Source organism: Ambystoma mexicanum, chromosome 4p (genome assembly GCF_040938575.1).
Source record: "Ambystoma mexicanum isolate Mex_15411 chromosome 4p, UKY_AmexF1_1, whole genome shotgun sequence".
Lineage (NCBI taxonomy): Eukaryota > Metazoa > Chordata > Amphibia > Caudata > Ambystomatidae > Ambystoma > Ambystoma mexicanum.
Window position 1 is genome coordinate 1,256,399,556 of NC_090927.1, and position 20,369 is coordinate 1,256,419,924.

General features: G+C 47.0%; 1 protein-coding gene across 2 annotated transcripts in view; it reads left to right on the forward strand.

Moving 5' to 3' along the window:
- Positions 1 to 20,369, forward strand: part of NUP133 (nucleoporin 133) — a 1,444,728-nt gene that overhangs the window by 160,417 nt on the left and 1,263,942 nt on the right. For both annotated transcript variants that reach the window (XM_069606929.1, XM_069606930.1), the window contains one exon: positions 19,548 to 19,700. In XM_069606929.1, the coding sequence (XP_069463030.1) occupies positions 19,548 to 19,700 (153 nt within the window). The remainder of the gene's footprint in view (positions 1 to 19,547; positions 19,701 to 20,369) is intronic.

Below are 20,369 nucleotides of genomic sequence, written 5' to 3' on the forward strand. Positions count from 1 at the left end.
GGGGGGGCTATTTCTGTATCCCTACTATCCCCACCAGCTCTTGACACTTGATGTCTACACTTGCCACTAGCTGGCCGCACTTTTACCTACTGTTTTTATTTATCTTCTTTATTTTACTGTTCATCCTATGTATTGCACTGCCCCCTCCCCCTGCACTCCCCCCCCCTGCACTTGCGCAATCTCAATGTCACCTGGCCTAGTAAGATCCTTGTCTCTGTCTTCCCTCTGTTCCTCCTCCCTTGCCTCGTCACGCTTTGAAACACTTGTGTATAGGCGCGTTATAAATGCCATATCATATATGTGAAGGCGAACAAGGCCGGGCGACTCCTGGCACGCCAAATTAGAAAGAAAGAGGCATCAAGGACGATAGTAAAGATAAAGAGGAATTCTGGGGTTATTGGTACTGCTTTTTCAGAATTTCTTGAGGAATTCGCAGGGTACTATACAACTTTGTACTCTTACTCGCCAAAAAGGAGGCGGGCCTCTCCAGATATCTTGCCAATTGCTCCCTCCCCAGTATTTCACCACAGGAGAGGGAAGACTTGGAGAAGGATATCTCCCTCGCGGAAATAAGGGGAGCTATTGGCGCCCTCCCCTTGGGAAAGTCCCCGGGACTGGATGGTTTCCGGGCAATCTTTTATAGGACTTAGTGCAAATTACCCCTTCAATGGAGGAAGCCAAAGTTGTATTACTTCCAACACCGGGCAAGGATCCAGTACTATGCAGATCATCCCGCCGATAGCACTTATGAACTTGGCAGAAAAAATCTACACAAAGGTGCTGGCACCCCACTTAGAAGCACTCCTTCCTAAGCTGATAATTCCTGACCAGTCTGGGTTTATAAAACGGAGGCAGACCTTCGATTACATTCCTAGGGTGTGCCACATACTAGAGAAGGTTGATGGATCAAAGACCCCCGCACTGATGCTTGCACTTGATGGAGAGAAAGCCTTTTATCGTGTCGAATGGTCATTTTTGTTCCATACAATGGAGGCTGTGCAATTTGGTTCTAGTTCCTCTCATTAATTAAAGCCAAATACTAGACACCCCTTCTCCGGCTCGCAATCAACGGGCACCTGTCGAAGGGATAAAAATGAGCAGAGGTGCCAAGCAAGGATGCCCCCTATCCCCACTTCTGTACGCGATCCATTTGGAGCCGCTACTAGCAAAGATCAGTACGGACAGGGACATTGGGTGGGGGGGGTAAGGGGGGAGATCATTTGCAGTGAAGAGCCCAAAGTCATGGCCTTCGCAGATTATCTGCTCCTCCTGATCACTGACCTGTTTGGGGCACTCCCAGCGATTTCAAGGGAATTGGGGCTCTTCGGAGCACAGCAGGGTTAAAAACGAACACGCACAAATCAGAACTATAAAGTCTACTTAGCTCCACTTCCAGAGCCCAGAAGCTCTGTGGCCCTGTGCCATATATGTGGGCTGTGAAACAGGTGCAATACCTGGGGGTTCAAATTAAAGACTCGGACTCCCTCTATCAGGCGAAATATGTACCACTTCTAGAGAAGTCGAAAAGATTACTGGCAGATTGGGGTCCTCTATCCATTTCATGGTTGGGGAGGATCAACGTTTTCAAAATGGTGATCATACCCAATATTTTATATTATTTCATGGCCCTCCCGGTGGCAATCATGTGGGGATTCCTAAGGAGCCTGCAAACATTGGTGGGAGTCTTCTTTTGGAACCACAAGGAACCCAGGGCCTCAATGCAATTACTTATGGCCCGAGAAGCAAAGGTGGGATGGGAGTTCCAAACTTGGGACTTTATTACTTGGTGGCAAAGATTAGAGTGGTGCGGGAGTGGTTCACGGACAATACCACACAATTGTGGTGCCGGATTGGTAGAGCCGTAGCAGGAAGGCCATTAGAAGAAGTGCTCTGGCAACCTTAAGAAGATTGACCTAACAATATGTTTCGAATGGATTGTGTCCTCCCACGTATTCCTCATCTTAGATATATCCTTACCTTCAGCTTTGCTGCTTCGGAAATTTTTTCTCTCTCCACCATAGGGCGCTCCACTCGAGGCGGCGGTGTCGATGTCCCTCGGCAGCATCCGTCGAGTGTCAACGTCATCCGTAGTATAAATGCCTCGAGCGCGCCCGTTGGCCTCAGTTCCATTTTTCCGTTAGCTTCGCTTCGGTTGTATAAAAACGGTGCTTCAGTTAATTGAATGTTGTCTTCCTCGAATCCATCAACTCCAGAAACGGGGTTTAAGAAGTGTCTAAAGTGCGGAAGGAAGATGTCGATAACCGACCCTCATCGTAACTGCCTCTGGTGTCTCGGGTCCGATTATCGTATCGACGACTGCGGTTCGTGTCGATCCATGACCCATAAGGCCTTGAAAGAAAGACGAGGTAAACTGGTGGTGGGGGAGGAATCCTCGAAGTTTTCTTCGAGGGGGAGTAAAGATTCGGCTGAATCTTCGGCGAAACGCCATAACAAATCACAATCGAGTAGTAGATCAAGGAAGTCCTCTTCTTCTTTGTCTAAGAAGGTGAAAAAGAGACTACACCGATCTCCCTCTTCCTCTTCTTCCTCAACTTCAGAGGAAATTATTACTTGCCCAACTAAACACGACTGCCCTAAAAAGTGGGAAGCATTTAGAGAGTCCATGATGAAAATTTTTGAGAACGCGGCCCAGACCCCCCCAAAAATGTCTGTTGAAGGTCATGCCTCAACTCACAAAAGTGACAGAGGAAGGTCTAAAACTAGAAAGTCTGAAAAAAAATTGTCGAGGGTGTCTTCTAGGCACTTGTCCCAGACACCTAAAAAGACAGACTCTAAGAAAGACTTTCGACGTCGATAAGTCATTAAAGACTTCGACAAAAACATCTTCGAAGCCTCTATCGAAGGCTATCTAGTATAAAGGGTCGACGACCCAACAGAAAAAAGGCATGTCGAGTGTTTTATTGACGACCTCGAAGACTTCTTCAACGGCGTCGAGTGTTTAGAAGATTCCTTCGACAAAGTTGACTGCCTCGTAGATTCCTTCGACACCATTTATAGTGCCTTCGAAAACATTGAAGAATACCTCGACAACTTCGAAGGTAACGGCTACGACTTCGACGCCATCAATGTTTCTGTAGACGTCGACACCAAATATAAGGTTGAAACATATTCCTGAGAAGGTATTTCACCCTGAAAACAGACATGACTTTTTCCACACTATGTCTTCTGTATATGGGGAACTGTCATCAGAAAATTAAGAATATGGAGAACAAGATGTTACATCAGCAGGGGTAAAATATGGGACAAGAGATGTCCCAGAGGAGTTAATCAATCCTCAATCAAAAATGCAGGATTTGTACGAATGTTTACAGTCTGCAAGTGGAATAGACCCCTCCCCTGAATATGAATTTGAGAGACCAGATCCAGCAGAACATGCTGATCTGGGTTACAGAAAACGTATGAATAGAGTGACAACGTTTATGGGATGGGGTAATAATGCACCTGTATACCAGGATGATGATATGACAGATATTTTGTCAGGAGGACCTCAACCAGACCCCATACTTCCCTTTCATATTGCCATGCAAAGGAGAGTAAATGCTGCTTGGGAAAGACCGGAATCTAGTCCAGCAGTAAATAAAAATGTGGCAAAATACAGACATTGTAACTCTGACCCAGAGTATTTGAGCAAACCTCCTTCTCCTGAGAGCTTGGTAGTTCAGGCGGCCACATCAACAAAAATGCTGCATACCCCACTATTCCCCCTGATAGGGATGACAAGAAAATAGATACTTGTTCGAAAAAAAGGTCTTTACATCAGGGAGCATGGTTCTAAAGTCTACCAATGTATCTTGTACATTGGCTAGATTTTATTATACTCTGTGGGAATGCATGTCAGCGGCAGCTCAACACATCCCGGAAGGAGAGGAATGTGATGGTTTCCTATCCAAAATTAAGGATGATAAGGAGGCTTCGGGAGAATGCATTCAAGCAGGTCTGGACACTGCTGACAGTATCAGCAGGTCCATGGCGTCTAGCGCAGTGCTATGCAGATTTGCGTGGCTAAGGAAGTCGGGTTTTGCACCAGATGTTCAATCTAGACTCCTTAACATGCCATTTGATGGCTCGAGGTTGTTTGGCAGCAAGGTGGATGAAAGTTTGGAGAAGCTGCAGACCTCCAAGGCAGCAGCAAAATCACTTAGTGCCGCTATACGACAACCTCAGCAACGCCCCTAAACAGGCTCATTTTCCTGGAGGGGTCATCCCTTTCGTTTTTACTCCTCATTTGGGAGAGGAAGGGGACAGGCCAATCAAAGGGGGGAAAGAAAATTTCCTCGGGGGCGAGGAAGAGGCGCTAGATCAGCCCCAGCAGCAGCATCTGTCCCTTCAGCTGCTGCTGGAGCTGCCGCAAAACCACTGAGGTTTTGACTCACAAAACCCCAGTGGGAGGCAGGATCTCCCAGCATCTGAAAGAATGGCAAGGCATTACTTCAGATGCTTGGGCACTGGAAACAGTATCCCAAGGTTACTGCCTTCCTTTTCTAAAGAAACCTCAATCACCCACCGGAATACAACTCTACCAAAAATCCAGACCCGCTCCTGTTGCAGGAAGTTTTAACCCTGCTACAGAAAGGTGCAATAGAACATGTACCTGCAGCGGAGAGGGACAAGGGTTGGTATTCCCCATATTTCCTAATTCCAAAGATGGACGGAGGACTGAGACCCATCTTGGACTTGAGAAACTTGAACAAGTTCCTCAGGAAGGACAAGTTCAGGATGGTCACTCTTTCTCAGATCCTTCAGGCTCTCCAACTTCAAGACTGGTTGGTATCATTGGACCTTCAGGATGCTTACTTTCATGTGCCTATCCATCTCAAGCACAGAAAGTACCTGAGGTTCGCGATTGGCAACTCTCACTATCAGTTTCAAGTTCTGCCTTTCGGGTTGACCTCCGCCCCAAGAGTTTTCACCAAGTTGATGGCGGTAGTGGCAGCGAGTCTCCGAAGAGGGGGGGATTCATGTCTACTCCTATTTGGACGATTGGATGATCAGGGCACGTTCTCCCGAACAAGTCCAGGATCATCTATCCAAGACTTGCCACTTCCTTCACAAACTAGGGTTTTCTCTGAATTTAAAAAAGTCAAACATGACAACCATCACAGAAGCTCCAGTTTATAGGAGCAGTCTTGGATACTCGTTTGGGCAAAGCCTCGCCTCCCCAAGAGAGAGCTCACCACATTCTGCAGATGGTGACAAAATTCCAGAATGCCCAGTATCTACCGGCCTTCGATTTTCTCAGGTTGCTCGGCCTCATGGCATCCTGCATTTTTCTGGTGCCGGAGGCCAGATTGAGGATGAGATCCCTTCAATGGGCCCTCAGGACTCAATGGTCCCAAATTTCAGGGGAAATGACAGATCTTTTACAAGTTCCAACCAGAGCAGCACAGGACCTACAATGGTGGGCTTGCAAAGAACACATCCTCAAGGGGCAATCTTTTTGGTAGCCATGGCTGGAGATCACTGTAGTGACGGACGCCCCACTCACGGGGTGGGGACACCACACCAACGATCTGACAATCGGCGTTCGTTGGTCTCCATCGGAGTCCAGACTACACATCAACCTATTGGAGCTGAGGGCGATCAGACTAGCTCTGAAGGCCTTCCTCCCCTCGGTACGGGGAAAGAATGTCCTGATCATGACGGACAACACAGTGGCCATGTACTACAAGAGAGGAGGAGTAGGGTCACTGCCACTCTGCAGAGAGGCAATGCAGCTCTGGTTCTGGGCAATACAAGAAGGGATCTCTCTATCTGCCATTCGCCTAGCAGGAGAGAAAAACACGGACGCTCTGAGCAGGCAGAGCACAGTCTCACGATTGGGAGATGGCTCAGGAAGTCCTTATGGAGATCTTTGCCCTTTGGGGAACCCCTCAAGTAGATCTGTTCGCGACCATTGTCAACAGGAAGTGCGAACTGTACTGCTCAAGGGAATTTCCTCCGAGAGGAGCTCTAAGAGACGCATTTGTAGTAGAGTGGGAATTTCCTCTTCTATGTGCGTTCCCTCCAGTCCCTGTGATCCCTCAGGTAATCAGGAGGTTGAGAAAGTTCAGGAAAACCATGATCCTAATTGCCCCGGATTGGGCCAGGAGAAAGTGGTACCCGGACCTTCTCGACATGTCCATCTGCCCTCCAATACGTCTTCCAAAAAGAGGATCTTCTCTCGCAAGAGGGAGGTCACGTTCTCCATCCAGAGGTCAACATACTCAACCTTCACGCATGGCTTCTGAGAGGTTGAGATACAAGCATTGGGACCTTCCGGATGATGTTATGGAGGTGTTGCTTTCGGCCAGAAGGCCAGCAACAAAATCTTTGTACCGGTGTCGTTGGAATAAATTCAGTAACTGGTGCAGGGATAAGAATGTGGATCCTTTTTTGAATGTGACATTCCAATTGTATTATCTTTTCTATTACATTTAGCTAATCTGGGGCTCCAGGTTAAGACAATAATAAAAGGATATGTAGCAGTGCTATCTATCTTCAAGCGCTCATCAGAAGAAAGGGTATACCGTTCTTTTGCCGCAGGACTTTTCATCGCCGTTTTTTAATCAAAAAAACTCATCCTTATTTTATTTTTTTATTTTTTTGGGAGGGGGTTTAAAAATTAAATATTTGTGGGTGAAAGGGAATAATTAAAAAAAAGGGAGGGTTTGGGGGTAAACCTCCCAACCCCGCCCAGAAAAAAAGTTTTTTTCGATTAGAAAAAAAAAGGCGACGAAAAATGCTGCGGCAAAATAACGTAGAACCGAAGAAAAGATCTTATTTTAAGATACCCTTAATAATACAATTTCTAAAAGGTTTAAACAATGTTTTTCCACCAGTACCTTTTCAAGTTCCTGTGTGGGATTTAAATTTGGGACTTAAATTTCTGATGTGCACCTTTTGAGCCTTTACATTCTTGTTCGTTAAGGCTTCTTACATTGTCAATGCAACTAAAAGTAGATTTATCAGCCCGCAGAGTAAGTGAGTTGCAGGCACTTTCGAGTGGTCCTCCTCACACCATCTTTCATAAAGATAAAGTTGTCCTTCGAGTTAAACCATCTTTTCTGCCAAAAATAGTTTCAAACTTTCATCTGTCACAGAAAATAACTCTACCTGCGTTCTACCCTCCTCCTCACACATGTAAGGAAGAGGAAAGACTGCATAGGCTAGATCCCAGAAGAGCTCTAAGCTTTTACATCTCAAGATTGTCAAAGATACGTCAGTGTGATCAACTATTTGTGGGATACACTGGCTGTAAATTGGGACTAGCCGTAACCAAACAACATTATCAAGATGAATAATTTTAGCCATAACAGAGTGTTATAGGCTAGCCGGAAAAGATCCCCCTGAGGGTTTAAGAGCCCATTCAACTAGGGGCATAGCAACTTCAACAGCACTTAAGAGGGGTGTCCCTGTGCAAGATATTTGTGCAGCAGCCACATGGTCATCCATGCATACTTTCATCAAACATTATGCTTTGGACTCCACTACAACTCAAGGAGGTTTATTTGCCAAATCTGTACTACATTCGGTACATGACTAAAAGGCATCTGTACTCCCGCCTCCAATACAAAACTGCTTTGGGAGTCTTAAGATGAGGAATACGTGGGAGGGCACAATCCATTCGAAGAACAAGTTACTTACCAACTGTGACGTTCTTTCGATTGGATGTTCCTCCCACGTATTCCTCATCGCCCCTCCCATCCTACCCACAGTACAGTTTACGTGGTTTACACTCTAAATTCTTTCAAGGCTTGGGTCAATAAGAGGCACGCCTTTGTTTATAATACATGGGCTCTGATACGAAAAAACAGAACTGAGGCCAACGGGCGCGCTCGAGGCATTTATACTATGGATGACGTCGACACTCAAACTCGACGGATGCCGCCGAGGGACATCGACGACGCCGCCTTGAGTGGAGCGCCCTCTGGTGGAGAGAGCAAACATTTCCGAAGCAGCAAAGCTGAAGGTAAGGATATATCTAAGATGAGGAATACGTGGGAGGAACATCCAATCTAAAGAACGTTACAGTTGGTAAGTAACTTGTTCATTTAGCAGGTTGACGTCGTTGGTAGGGAATTCACGGGATGACCTGCAGCGGTAGGCAAATCTAAATACCCCCGCAAACGACTATTCAAGAATCCTCAGTTTACGCAGGAAAAGGGCGCATTTGCTAATTGGGGAAGGCGGGACATGTTTGACCAGAGGGAAATCAAATCCTATGAGCAATGTAAACGTGATTTACACTTGGGGGGGGGGGGGGGGGCGGATGGGGAGGGGACTGGGGGGGGTGGGTATTTGGGGGGGGGGGAGATTTTGTTATTCCCAATTAGACATTGGCTCCTGAACCCTTTGTTTAAACTGGCAGCCGCAAGGGACCTTACCCCCTTTGAGAAGTATGTTACAACAGAAATAGGTAACAAACACTTGGTGGGAACATTATACAAAATAGCTTCGTAAGGACAGGGGTCTCCAAAATGTGGGTATATGACCCAAAGGGAAATGGCAGTGGGCCACCAACTGGAGGAGCAACTATGGGCACAATATTGGACAAAAATCCCCCAAACTTACAAGGGCTAGCCAGGTACAGGAAATCTGGGTCAAGGTCATGATCCATGGCATCTTGCACCTGATAAACAGCATAGGTTTTACCCACACACATCAGAAATGTACTGGAGAGGACGCAGGCGGTGGGGATCCTGGAAACACATGATGGGAATGGTCCGTTCTACAGCCTATGGTCAAAGCAGCAATAAAGGGTAGCTTTAGTCCACAAGAAGGGTGAGGGGGACTGTGGGTGAGGCAATATTGGGCATGTGCGCAGTATTGGAGAACCTACCCTTGAGCACAAAAAAGCATACCTAATCATGATGGTGGCAGCTATATTGCTAGTGGCGCGCAAATGGAAGCAGAAATGAGCCCCAGCGGAACATGAATGGGTGGGCAAGATATGGAACTTTGTGGCTCTAGAATGTGTGACCTATACGATCCAGGGGGGACATCAAACATTATTGATGGACTGGGACATAGTTTTGAAATTTTTGCGAAGAGACTCAAGATTTGCTTGGAGCCCTAGGAGACTGTAACTGTTGGGTCTGGGGTAAATATGGGTACGAAGCGGAGAAGGTGGGGGATCATTCAGTGCCCATAGGGATCAAAGGAGTATGTTTGGGGGCAGCCCTGGGAGAGTGGGAGGAGAAGTAGTGAACGGGGGGGAAATGAGAAGATTGAATCAAAAACTGAATCGGGCACTGGGGACTGGGGGGGTTAATGGAAAGGGATACAAGACTTACGGTAACGAAAAGAAAGTGCCAAAAGATGGGCTTTGCTATGTTGCTGTTGTGGATGGGGGGATCGGGAGGGAGTGGGGGAAGAGGGGAAGGAAAGGACAGGGGGGGAGGTAAGGTGGGAAATGTTGATGTACTTTTGGAAAAGAAAAAGTATTGGAGAAAAACAATCAACCCTCTGTTCCCTGGAAATGTATCTAGTTTCCACTAAAAGCATGTCAGTTGTCTTGATGTAGCCAATTTCCACTTTCTTGTGAGGCAGACCACATTAGCTGTAGGTAGAGGAAAACTGATAGTTTCCCGATATTAAGTTCCCTTTCAATGGCTAATAAATTTGCAAATCTGCCCTCTTTCCATACTTACCGAGCCTGCTCCAACTTTGCTTTGAACCAAACTTAGAACTTATCAGCATCTGTAATATCTTCTAACAAAAGAGGAGCTCAAAGCGAACTCCAAGGAGGCCATGAGTAGAATTTCAGTGTAATCTTCCATATTTCCTCTAGCTGGCCATTATTTCTAGGCTTCCAAACTGCTTGGTAAAGCTGACCTAGGTACCCGTAGCGACACAGCTCTGTCTCGCTATTAAATCCCGTTCTCTAATTGGAACCAATACCCTCTGTAGGCCTGAGATGGTAATAAAAAAATCCTGATATGGGGCGCTACGTAGTAACGGTCAGTCTGCGAACCCCAAGCACCCACTTACCTTCTGGAAGTTGCTCTTACAGGATCCTAGCCCTCTTACCATTCCACATGAATTGAAGAAGAGATAGCTTAGGATTGGGTCTAAAATTAATAAGAACCATGACCTGCAGCATAGTAAAAACTAAAAAGCAGTTGAGGAAGAACATTAATGGTCAATATATTTTCATATATGCCCTCTTTCAATTCAAATGTAGTCTCCCTCCACCCACATGTGTTCAATTTCCTTGCCTCCCACAATATAGGAAACCTTAGCTCATGTAACCCACTTGGATCACTACTTAGCCGCACCCCCAAGTATTTAATTGTTTTCAACATGTTTTTGAGAGGAAAATAGTTTTACTTGTTACAAGGTTTCGGGCTTAGCTGTGCCTAAGGGAAGACATTTAGATTTGCCTGTAATTTATAGTGTCCTGAAAGACACCAGCATTGCTCCAGTAAAACCATAACCGCATGAAGAGACGCTTGTGCTTCAGTTATAGTACAATGTTCTCCAGCATGGGGTCTGGCATGGATTCACATGCTCATGAATATTCCCCGTCGTCAGGCTGGCAATCCTCGGTAAAGAAAAAATCAGTTTCAGTTTTACTTCTGAACTGTCTTTCTCCTAACAGCCAATCGCTGGTCTCTGGGTCATACTGCCCCCAGCAAATGACTGCCCTCTGCCTAAGCCCCTCCTCTAGCAGCCATCTTCAGATTTGGTAGCATGTAAAGTGGCAGTAGGACCAAGAGAAGAGCCGCAGAGGGATAGGCGGGAGGGTTCGCATGTGAATCCATGCCAGACCCATGCTGGAGAACAACAGTTACAGGTAAGTAACTTGGTCCTTTTCCAGCATGGGGTCTGGCATGGATTCACATTCTCATGAATAAAGAATACATAGCAGTACACACATGCGCAATCACGGCAGGTGGCAAGGCTCAACATTAAGCATTACAACATCTGAACATTAAGCATCTCTTACCTCCTCACCAGGCTCGCCTACAAGCGAACAGGTTGCACAGCACTGCTTGGCCGACTCTGGACTCCTCCCTGGAGTCCCGGTCGACACAGTAGAATCTCGTGAAGGTGTGCGTCAACCTCCTCGTAGCAGCTCTACAGATGCCCAGCAGGTGTACACCAGACAGCAACGCCGTAGTTGCAGCGATCGCTCTGATCGAATGGACGGCCAGGCAATGGTCCGTGGGTGATGCGGCCAGAGAGCCACCTGGAAATGGAAGCTTTGGAGAGGGCCTTCCCTTGGTTCACAGGTTCACAGGGCCAAAGTTCACAAACAGCTGTGACGTCTTTAGAAAACTTTGTGCGGTCCACATAGAACTTCAGCACTCTAGCCGCATCCAGCGAGTTCAAAGTCCTCTCAGCCGGCGACAAAGGCGACGGGAAGAAAACCGGTAAAACCAAGGGCTCGTTGAGAAGAAAGTCCGACGGCACCTTGGGCATGAAGGAGGGATGCGCCTGTAGCACTACCCTTGCTTCGTGAAATGTCAAGTAAGGAGGTTTACAGGAGAGGGCCTGGATCTCTCCCACTCGTCGTGCGGAGGGGATGGCCACAACAAACACCATCTTCCACAATTAAATATTTCAGTGGCGTCGAATGCATAGGCTCGAACGGAGGACCCATGAGCCTAGTCAGCACCACATTGAGCTCCCACGCAGGGGCCGGAGCCTTCACCGGCGGGAATGAATGGAAAAGTCCTTTCATGAACTTCTTGACCAGGTGGTGCGACGACCACCCCAGAGTTCTGGTGTATTGGGAGATAGCCGCCAAATGAATCATGATGGAAGCATGCGCCAGCCCTGCTTTGGCCAGCGACAGCAAATACAGCAGCACCTGATGGGCCGTAATCCGTAGAGGGTCTACCTTCTATGCATGGCACCAGACGGTGAACCTCTTCCACTTATGTCCGTAACATTTCAGTGTAGACGAAGCCCTGGCAAGTACTGCCTTGCAGTCTGCCGGGATCTCATATTCTCCAAACACTAGCGCTGCAGGAGCCAGGCCTGCAACTTCAGCGACCCTGGGTCCTCAACGCCCTGCTCCTCCTCATCGGTTTCTTCGCCACCCTCCACATCTGCCTCATCGGGGTCCCTCCCCAAGGCCCTGGCCTCGACGAACTTCTTATCCAATATGGCCTCGGAGGAGGAGATGTCCATGCCCTGCAGGACTACCGCCCCCCCCCCCCCTCTCAATCAGGGGAGACTGTTTCGGGGAAATGACCAGCATCGTCTTCACCGGTGTCTTCTCCATGGGCAGAAAAGATGATTCCCTCCTGGCAGGCAGGGAAACTCTCCCCCTGGAGGCCGTCTCCTATGAGCCTGCATCTGCGGCCTTCGCCAGGGATGCCACCACTCCTTCAATGGAAGTTGAACCTGGGATTTCACGACCTTGGTCGCGCTTGGGGCCTTCACCGTGGGGGGAGGGTCAGCGACACACTCCCCTTTCGCCTTCTCCGTCGGAGCCAACTGGGACTTCTCCAGAAGTTTACCCGGGTGATCCGACTTCCTCTTCTTTGACAAACCAGACCGTTGGCTCGTGGTCAAAGGGGCCAGAGATGCTGCGCCCGACCGGGCCGCCGAGGAGCCCGCCTCAACGGCGCTCCTGGTGCCCACAAACTCTGTGCTGGGCCCCCGTCGCAGGAGCGCCCTCAGAGGTCTTAGAAGACTGCTCAGATTTCTTCTTGTTGCTGGGTGAGGCGTGCTGCCGGGACTCGCCCGTAGCAGGGTCCTTTTGTCTGGAGCCACTCGTTAAGCCGCTTGCGATAGTCCTTCATGGTGCGGGGAACCATATCCTTGCAGAACGCACAGGCCTCCTCCTCATGCGTTTGGTCAGTATGCAGGCAGTAGAGGCACAGGGAGTGCCCATTGTAAAGACTGGAGGGGGTGGGTCTGCACTTCTGCTCTCTATATGGTAGAGGAGAGGCACAGAGGACCCCAGCCAAGATTCTCTATTGGTAGCAATGGACGAGCAATCGGGGCCTAGCTTCTCAGGAGGTGATGCAGGCTGGTTCTTAAGTACAGTGTAGTCCCCAAGCCCCTCACAAAGGAATGTCCACACACTGTATTAGTTAAAACAGTCTTTATATAATTAAGTTCAAGGTTATGTACACAATCACAATAACTCACTTTGTGCTCAGTAAATCTACAATGGCATATATATACAGTTCTAAGTGGTACCACAATTATTATTAGATCCCATTAAAGTGCATCAACTCTACTCAGGTTAAATGTCACACAAATCAATTAATAGAGGTAACCAACAATAGACATAGGCAATCAGTTGGTTAGAACAATTGGCAGAATACTGGCCCCATTGCCTAGACAGTTCTGTGTGGCGATTTCCCATCCCCACCCCCCCCCCCCCCCACTTGGGCAACCTGTAAGTAAAAATATATCACAAGCCCAGTCCATAAATTGTTCACAAGAGTCTTATTTCCTTCTAAAATAGTTCTACAACCCAAATGTACCTGTAATAGAAGAGTTCGACGTCGGGTCGTCAACGGATCCTTCTTTAGCGGCTCCCTTTAAAGCAGGAGCCACGGATCGACGCGATCCCACGAGGAAAAGGGTTGCACGACGACTGGGAGGTGGCAGCTGCGTTCCTAGTGGTGCTCGGCGACGACGGAAGAGGTGTGCGGGGCACCTCGGTGACGATAGGTCAGGGCCGCAAAGAGTTTGAAGAACTGTGGCCCAGCAAGGGCATCGAGTCGTCAGCGGTTCTGTGGTCTTTAGGTGGCGGGAAACCCACCAGCGGATGCGCCTCGACTTTCTCTGGCGGGACAAAGCGGTCGATGGTGCAGGCGAGAACGTCCTTAGATCAAATGTTACTTGGGCAAAGGGAGCACGGCGGCTCTGGTCGGCGACTGTGATGGACAACAGTGTCCGGGTGCTTCTCTTTGTGATTCCGCAGCGGACCCCGTCTCCGGTCGACAGCCTGTCGTAGGTCTGTCTACCAGGGAGCGCTGCCAAAGATTAGCAGTGCACGATGGTCCCTCATAGCGCGGGAAGAGGGTGCCTAACCAGGTCCTGTCTGGGTCAGTCCTTGGAGACACAGCAGCTTTGAGATTAACGAAGTAGAGCAGAAGCAAGACTTCTATTCCAGCAGGGCTTCAAGGTTAAGCTTCAGTTTCAACTCCATTTTCTCTTCAGCTTCTGAACACGAATTCTAGCAGTGAGAGGCCCCTAGATATACTAGTTGATCTCCCATTCATTCTGCTGGGTCACACTCGGGCAACCAATCGGTCAGAAGGGCAGCCAATCAGGTGCATAGTGCATTCAGGCCATTCACCTCTCCAGACACTCACACAAGTTGTGTGTATTGGGACAAGTACCCAGCCATTCAACACTCCACACTGCATTCATACCAGTTTCGGGCAGGGCTGTCTCAGTCATTGTGTCAAACACCAGAAACCAGACATCCACAACAAGAAGTGCATATTGGTCACACACTCCATTCACCCAGGTCCCACCCACAGGGTGTACCCACAACATACAGTCACTGGGAAGGCTCCAGCCGGTCTGGCCTGGATTTCACAACACCACCATGTATGGAACTTCCACCCAGCAGCCGGTCAGAGGGAAGGGACAGAGTCGGGGCTTCCCAGGACTTTGGGAAAACAAGGAAACAGGCAATAGAAAGCAAGAGGCCACAGGGGCCATCTTGTTTCCTATCAGGAATCAACTGATTCCAATGGCAGGGCCTGGGCATCCCCAAAATGGAGGATACTCGGAGCACCTGTCAAATTCAGCATGGAGCTGCCACCAGCCCATACCCTGCTCTGTGGGCCACACAGAGGTTCCAAAAAACATACACTAGGTGCACAAGGGTGCACCCCCACCCATTGGTGCCATAAGGGTATCCCATGGGTCTGTACACCAAACCAAAAGAGAGCTGCACCGCCAGGAGTCCCACACAAACTCCTGCGTGGAAAACAGTAAAGGACAAGGATAGAGGTCCTGTCCCTCCGATGCATTTCCAGCATCACACCCATCGTGCAGGAAAATGTTCCGTAGACCGCATCCAGTGCAAATCCTGAACAGAAGCGTTGAGTCTCCTCTATCTTCAGTCATGTCCACGTGGCGTAGGCCTCCAAGAATCTTCTGGAATCCTCCAAGAAGGGAACTCTATGAAAAATCGCCCTTGAGGGGCGTAGAAGCTTCCGAAAATGCGTTGCCATTAGTTGGATGATGGATCGATGGAGCTTGAGGCTCGATTGACCGGAAAAGTTTGTCTCCTACCCCTCAAATGGATAGGGACTGCCGTTGCAGGGCACTTTTTGTTTTGTCTTTTGAAAAAAATTAACTTTTTTGTACCTCGCCTCACTCCTCCCTTAGGAAGTGGGGCAGCCCCCAAATCCCATTGTATCGAACATGGGCAGGGGACACACACCCGCAACCCCCATCTGATATGATAGTCAGTATTTTTTCTCATGCTGAATGCGCATTTTTTGTGCTTAGCATTTATTCATTATTTTCAAATTAATTCCTTTTGTGACAGACTGTTCGAGTAGTACCCAAGGGGAGGTTTTTGATAAAATGGTATGCTACTTGTGCATTTTAAAGAATATTTATTCAGTAACACTGGTCAAAACTACTAGCCACATGGTGAAGTAACTTGGCCACATGGGCCAAAACACTGGGCCACTTTGACCAAAAAAACTGCCCCACTCTTGCATTTTGTGTTTTTGGTTCAGATATTGCCCTATAGGCCAGTCCGAGATTGACCACATCTCTTGGAGTGAGAATGAAACTATAACCTTTGAGAGAGAAACCGATGAACTGCTTTGGTAAGAATGTCATATCCCTTCTAGAATGTTAAGGGAAATGGGATATCTCTCGTACCGAGAATGGCACTATAGCCTTTACACAAGTGAGTGAGTGAGTGAAGAGTGTGACTGATAATTCAGTATAAGAGCGAAGAGCACCTGGTCCCTGAAAGTTAACTGCAACACTTTGATCCCAGATCAGGAAGCAGTGTTCTGGACACTATCCTCCTGTTCTAGATGGAAATGGAGAGCAGTGTGCTATAACCCTATGAAGACCGGTGACAAAGGAGCCGCTGGGCACTTTATCCCTGAGACTGTATTGTTTGAGATGTGGAAAACGAGTTTCCCTGCTACAGGAAACATTCAAACACTTCTTATTTGATCCATCTTGACACTTTTGCTTTAGACCAGAAAGGGTATCTTTGTCTTGTTGTAGATAGTGTCTATCGGGTCTTGGGGATTGATCCTAATGGTTTCTATGTGTAGAGTGGAGCCATAAAGTGGCTGAGTGCTATATCCCCCCAGGCTTTCGTGCATTGGTGAAAATGTGGGAGACTCGTATTTCCACTATAGGGGAACATCCAGACAGTTTAGTGGTTGACCTAGTGTTGGGGAATTTTCCCAAAGTCCACTTGAAGTAAGACTTCATAAAACTATCCCAAATGCATACAGGTCCCCAACTCTTCATATCAGTCTTTACTACTCATGGAACCTTGTTAGAGTGGCAGAGCAGTCAGGCTTATCATAAGAGGAAGATGTGAGCTGTAGGTAAGTACGCTGAACCCAGTTAGTACAGTAGTCCAAAGAAACCCTTACACCAATACATTTGTTAAAATATATATTTATTATTTACTCAAGGAATGTCTTAAAATACTTCGATCACTTAACACGCGTAGGATTACTTATACTTTTCAAAGGCCACTGCTTAGTTGGTAGTTGCTCGTGGTCAGCCATACAGATAAGTGGTGTATCAGTCACTTTTTTAAAAATAGGCAAATGCTCCCAAAAAATAAAAATAGGGAGAAAAAAAGCTCCCAACAGAAAATGGGAAACAAACATGACGAACCTCGTGCCCCTGCTTTTACCCACACAGTTCAATGGATTTGTTTGGACAGTAGTGCACGTAGTACCACAGGAAGAAACAAATTATTACTGCCTGTTCAGAAGAAGTAAACATGTATATTTTAAATGTGAATGAATAATTGGGTGCAAAGTAATAATGATTACAAAAATATTTGTTTTCCAGTTTAAAACCTTTTTATTTATATGGAAAATATGCCTATTGGTAATTGGACTACATTTTTACTCCCTCAAAAATAATTGTACTCCCAACCCAGAGTAAAATACTCCCACTTCTGAATCTTATCTGGAGCACTGCTTGCGGTACAATTGTTAGTTTGACACTGACAGTTCTACCGTATTATCGGTACAACCGGACACTCCAGACAAGTAATTGTATCTAGTTAGCAAAACCACATAAAATAGTCTTCTGCAAACTAAAGCTCTAAAAGTCTGATCCCTAACTCTATACAAGACAGTTCGGAGTGGGCTCAAAATCTTACAAAGCAGCGGAACAGCACATGTTCCAGTGGATCCTTTCAGTCTTTAGTTAAGGATGCTAGAAGAATTAACACAACATTGGAGACCCTGTTGAAGGGCTCGGAAAGGAAACACAAGCCGACAGCTTGGGTCTGAGGTAAGAGTGGACACCTCTTAGTGCACTCCAACACTATGGAGCGAATTCATGGTTAAAGGTAAGCAGTATCCCATCACCCCGCAGTACCCTGGTGAGAAGAAATGTTTGTGACTGGATTTGCCTCTGTGCCTCAGCGATGGATCCGGGCTCCGAATTCATTGGTCTGGTGATGAAAGGCAGGACACTGAAAGGGATATCTCAGCAGCACTCTCGAGAGAGAGGACATCTGGCACAGATTTCTTCAGCTTCTCTGGTCAGTCTGCGGTTTTGATGCCTTTTCTGCAGCACTAACAAAGGACAAGATTTGCCTGGTCAATTATCTTCGATTCCTGGAGTCCTGCACTCTTGTGAGGGGACTTGGATGAGTCGGACTGTCTCTCTGGAGGTTCAACTGGAGCTCAGCAAAGATTTTGACGGATTCGGCCTGGGCAAGACTTTGCACTAAGATTGGGTTGGAGGTCTCCTGGTATTCGTGATCTGCAGCCCTAGAAAGGCACAGCACTTCGGGAGATGGCTCAGATTGTAGTCCGTCTCAGGGCTGGTTGGCCCCACCAGCCAAATGGAAGGAGTCGTCCTTCTAAGCTCCTCCATCGCATAGAAAATGGGGTCGGGTCAGCAGTAGTCGCTTGACAGTGTTGCAAAGGGTCTGCAGGCATCTATGGTAGTCTTCGGTTACTTCAAGTTCCAGTGATCGACTTACCTTTTGTCTCGGCAACCTCACCTTTTATTTAGTTTCAGCATACACTCCTCTGCAGTCTCTCTAGTCAGTTTACTGAAAGGGGCGGGTGGCTGTCCAATCGGGACAGCCAGACACCCAGTGGGCACTGGTTCGATTCAGGCACCCAGGCAGACAAAGAGCAGAGAGTGAAAATCTCCTCCCCCACTTTCTGCCTTGCAAGACACTGGAGCCTAGGCGGGGACACCCAAGGGTTCCCGCCAAGGGCAAAACACACACACACACACACACACACGCACGCCTTCACCTCCCAGAATGGTAGATGAAGGGCTAACAAAGAACAACCACACTAGAAATGGTGAAAAAATGGTGAAAAAAAAAAGAAAGGAGCCACCATGTTAGAACATAGGTGACCCTATTGTCCACAACCATGTGAATACAGTCTGCGATAAAGAAAATAGCACAATACTGGGTAGAACACGTCCACTGCCACCAGCCATAACTAGACGGTTGTTTATATGACTACAAAGTCACTGGAGCAGAGAGAAGGGCGATACTAGGTATCCCCTTAGCACTTCACATGAGGTGGTGTGTGCTAATCTGAGTATAAAGTTTTAGGAGGGATACAAAGTATCCCTCTATCTTTAAGAACAGTAGTGAGTTAAGGATAAAAAAAGAATCTCAAACGATACCCCAAAGTGTTCCCAGCAACACTGCCCATAGGGAGCTGTGTGCTCCAAAAGTTAAACACAGATGCATTAAAAGAAATAAGGAGGAAAGTAGACTCCATAGTAAAGCTAAAACACAGAGAACGGAGTTCCAAAAGACGGGGCCCATAATAAAGAATGAGTGGAAAAAGGCTCCACTCATTCAGGATATAAAGAAAAGGGTTCAGAAGTCAAGCAAAACGTGCTGGGGTTCTCGGTAGTAGAGGGGATGAAGCATAAAACGTAGAAATATCCCCAACACCTAGGAAATGTATCCTTGTTCAAATATAGTTCAATTATAGATAAACTTTGTTCGATTAAGCATTCATCCCAACCTTGCCTGGTGTGTAAAAATGAAACGCTAACTCAATTTTTCAAGTTGTTGCATGGTTGGCGATGCGCCACACTTCTAAACACTAAGAAGTATGGAGTTTTTGTTCTCTACCTGTTTCATCGGTTTGAAGATTGGTCTGATGTTCGACTAAATTAAAAGCTCAGCTTTTCCTTTGCACGACAGGCTTCGTCTGACTTCTGAACTTCAGTGTTGCACTTTTCTTTGTTTTGCACACAGTGTCTTTATTTATTAATCCTTCTGCCTGCAATTTCACAGTTTGGTTTTCCATGCATTTTGACTTGAAGTGGTAACTGCATTTTGTGGATCCAGGTAGTTTATTGAAAATATGCAAATGTGCCGTACGTAACTTTGTTCATTTTTAATGCAGCTACACAGCGTTCTTTGGGATAAAGAAGATTGCCTCTATACACTCACTAGTTCCAGCTTAAATAAATGGGAGATGGATGAGGCATCAGAACGTCAAGTTCTTAATTGGGATATGACTAGGATCCTCAAAGAACACATCTCTGATGCAATTTGGGTGAGTGAAATGGCACAGTTTAACCATAATACAAACTTATGTTTTTATTGACCAGTTTGATGATCTGATTCATTTAATATATTGTCAGGAATAAGTTTTTTCATTTCCTTGCCAAACAGGCCTGCATCCACAAGCCTGTGCATCATTGCATCTGGTGTTGATAAATCTCGTTCACCTGTCGCAATTGACACCCAAGATAATGCAAACCGCATTTTCACCCGTCTGTCACTTCGGTATCCATGGTATTTGGAGAACTGATTAGGGCAGTGGTCTTCAAACCTTTTGACCCCGAGCCCCCCCTAAGAAAAATTTCTCCGGCCCAGGCCCCCGCTATACACATGCACTCCAAAATTGTACTCGGTTGCGAACGGTTATTGCGCGCTGGAGTACAATGGTGCCCCCAACTAAGGAGTGCATGCCAAACACCACGTTGTTTCAAAATCATTGCTTGCAATGATTCAAATCAGATGAGGACAAATATTTGTGAACAAAGCATTCCGATTATTTTGCTATAATACAGAGGACTCGACTAAAAATAGTGTTGGATATTTATTTCACACAAACGAAAACACCCAATATTGCTGTCCTGTAGTAACATTTGCTATGCAAGTGCTGTAACAATTTGTTTCTGAAGTACAACAGCGTACTGTCAATGCTGTCACTTGCAAG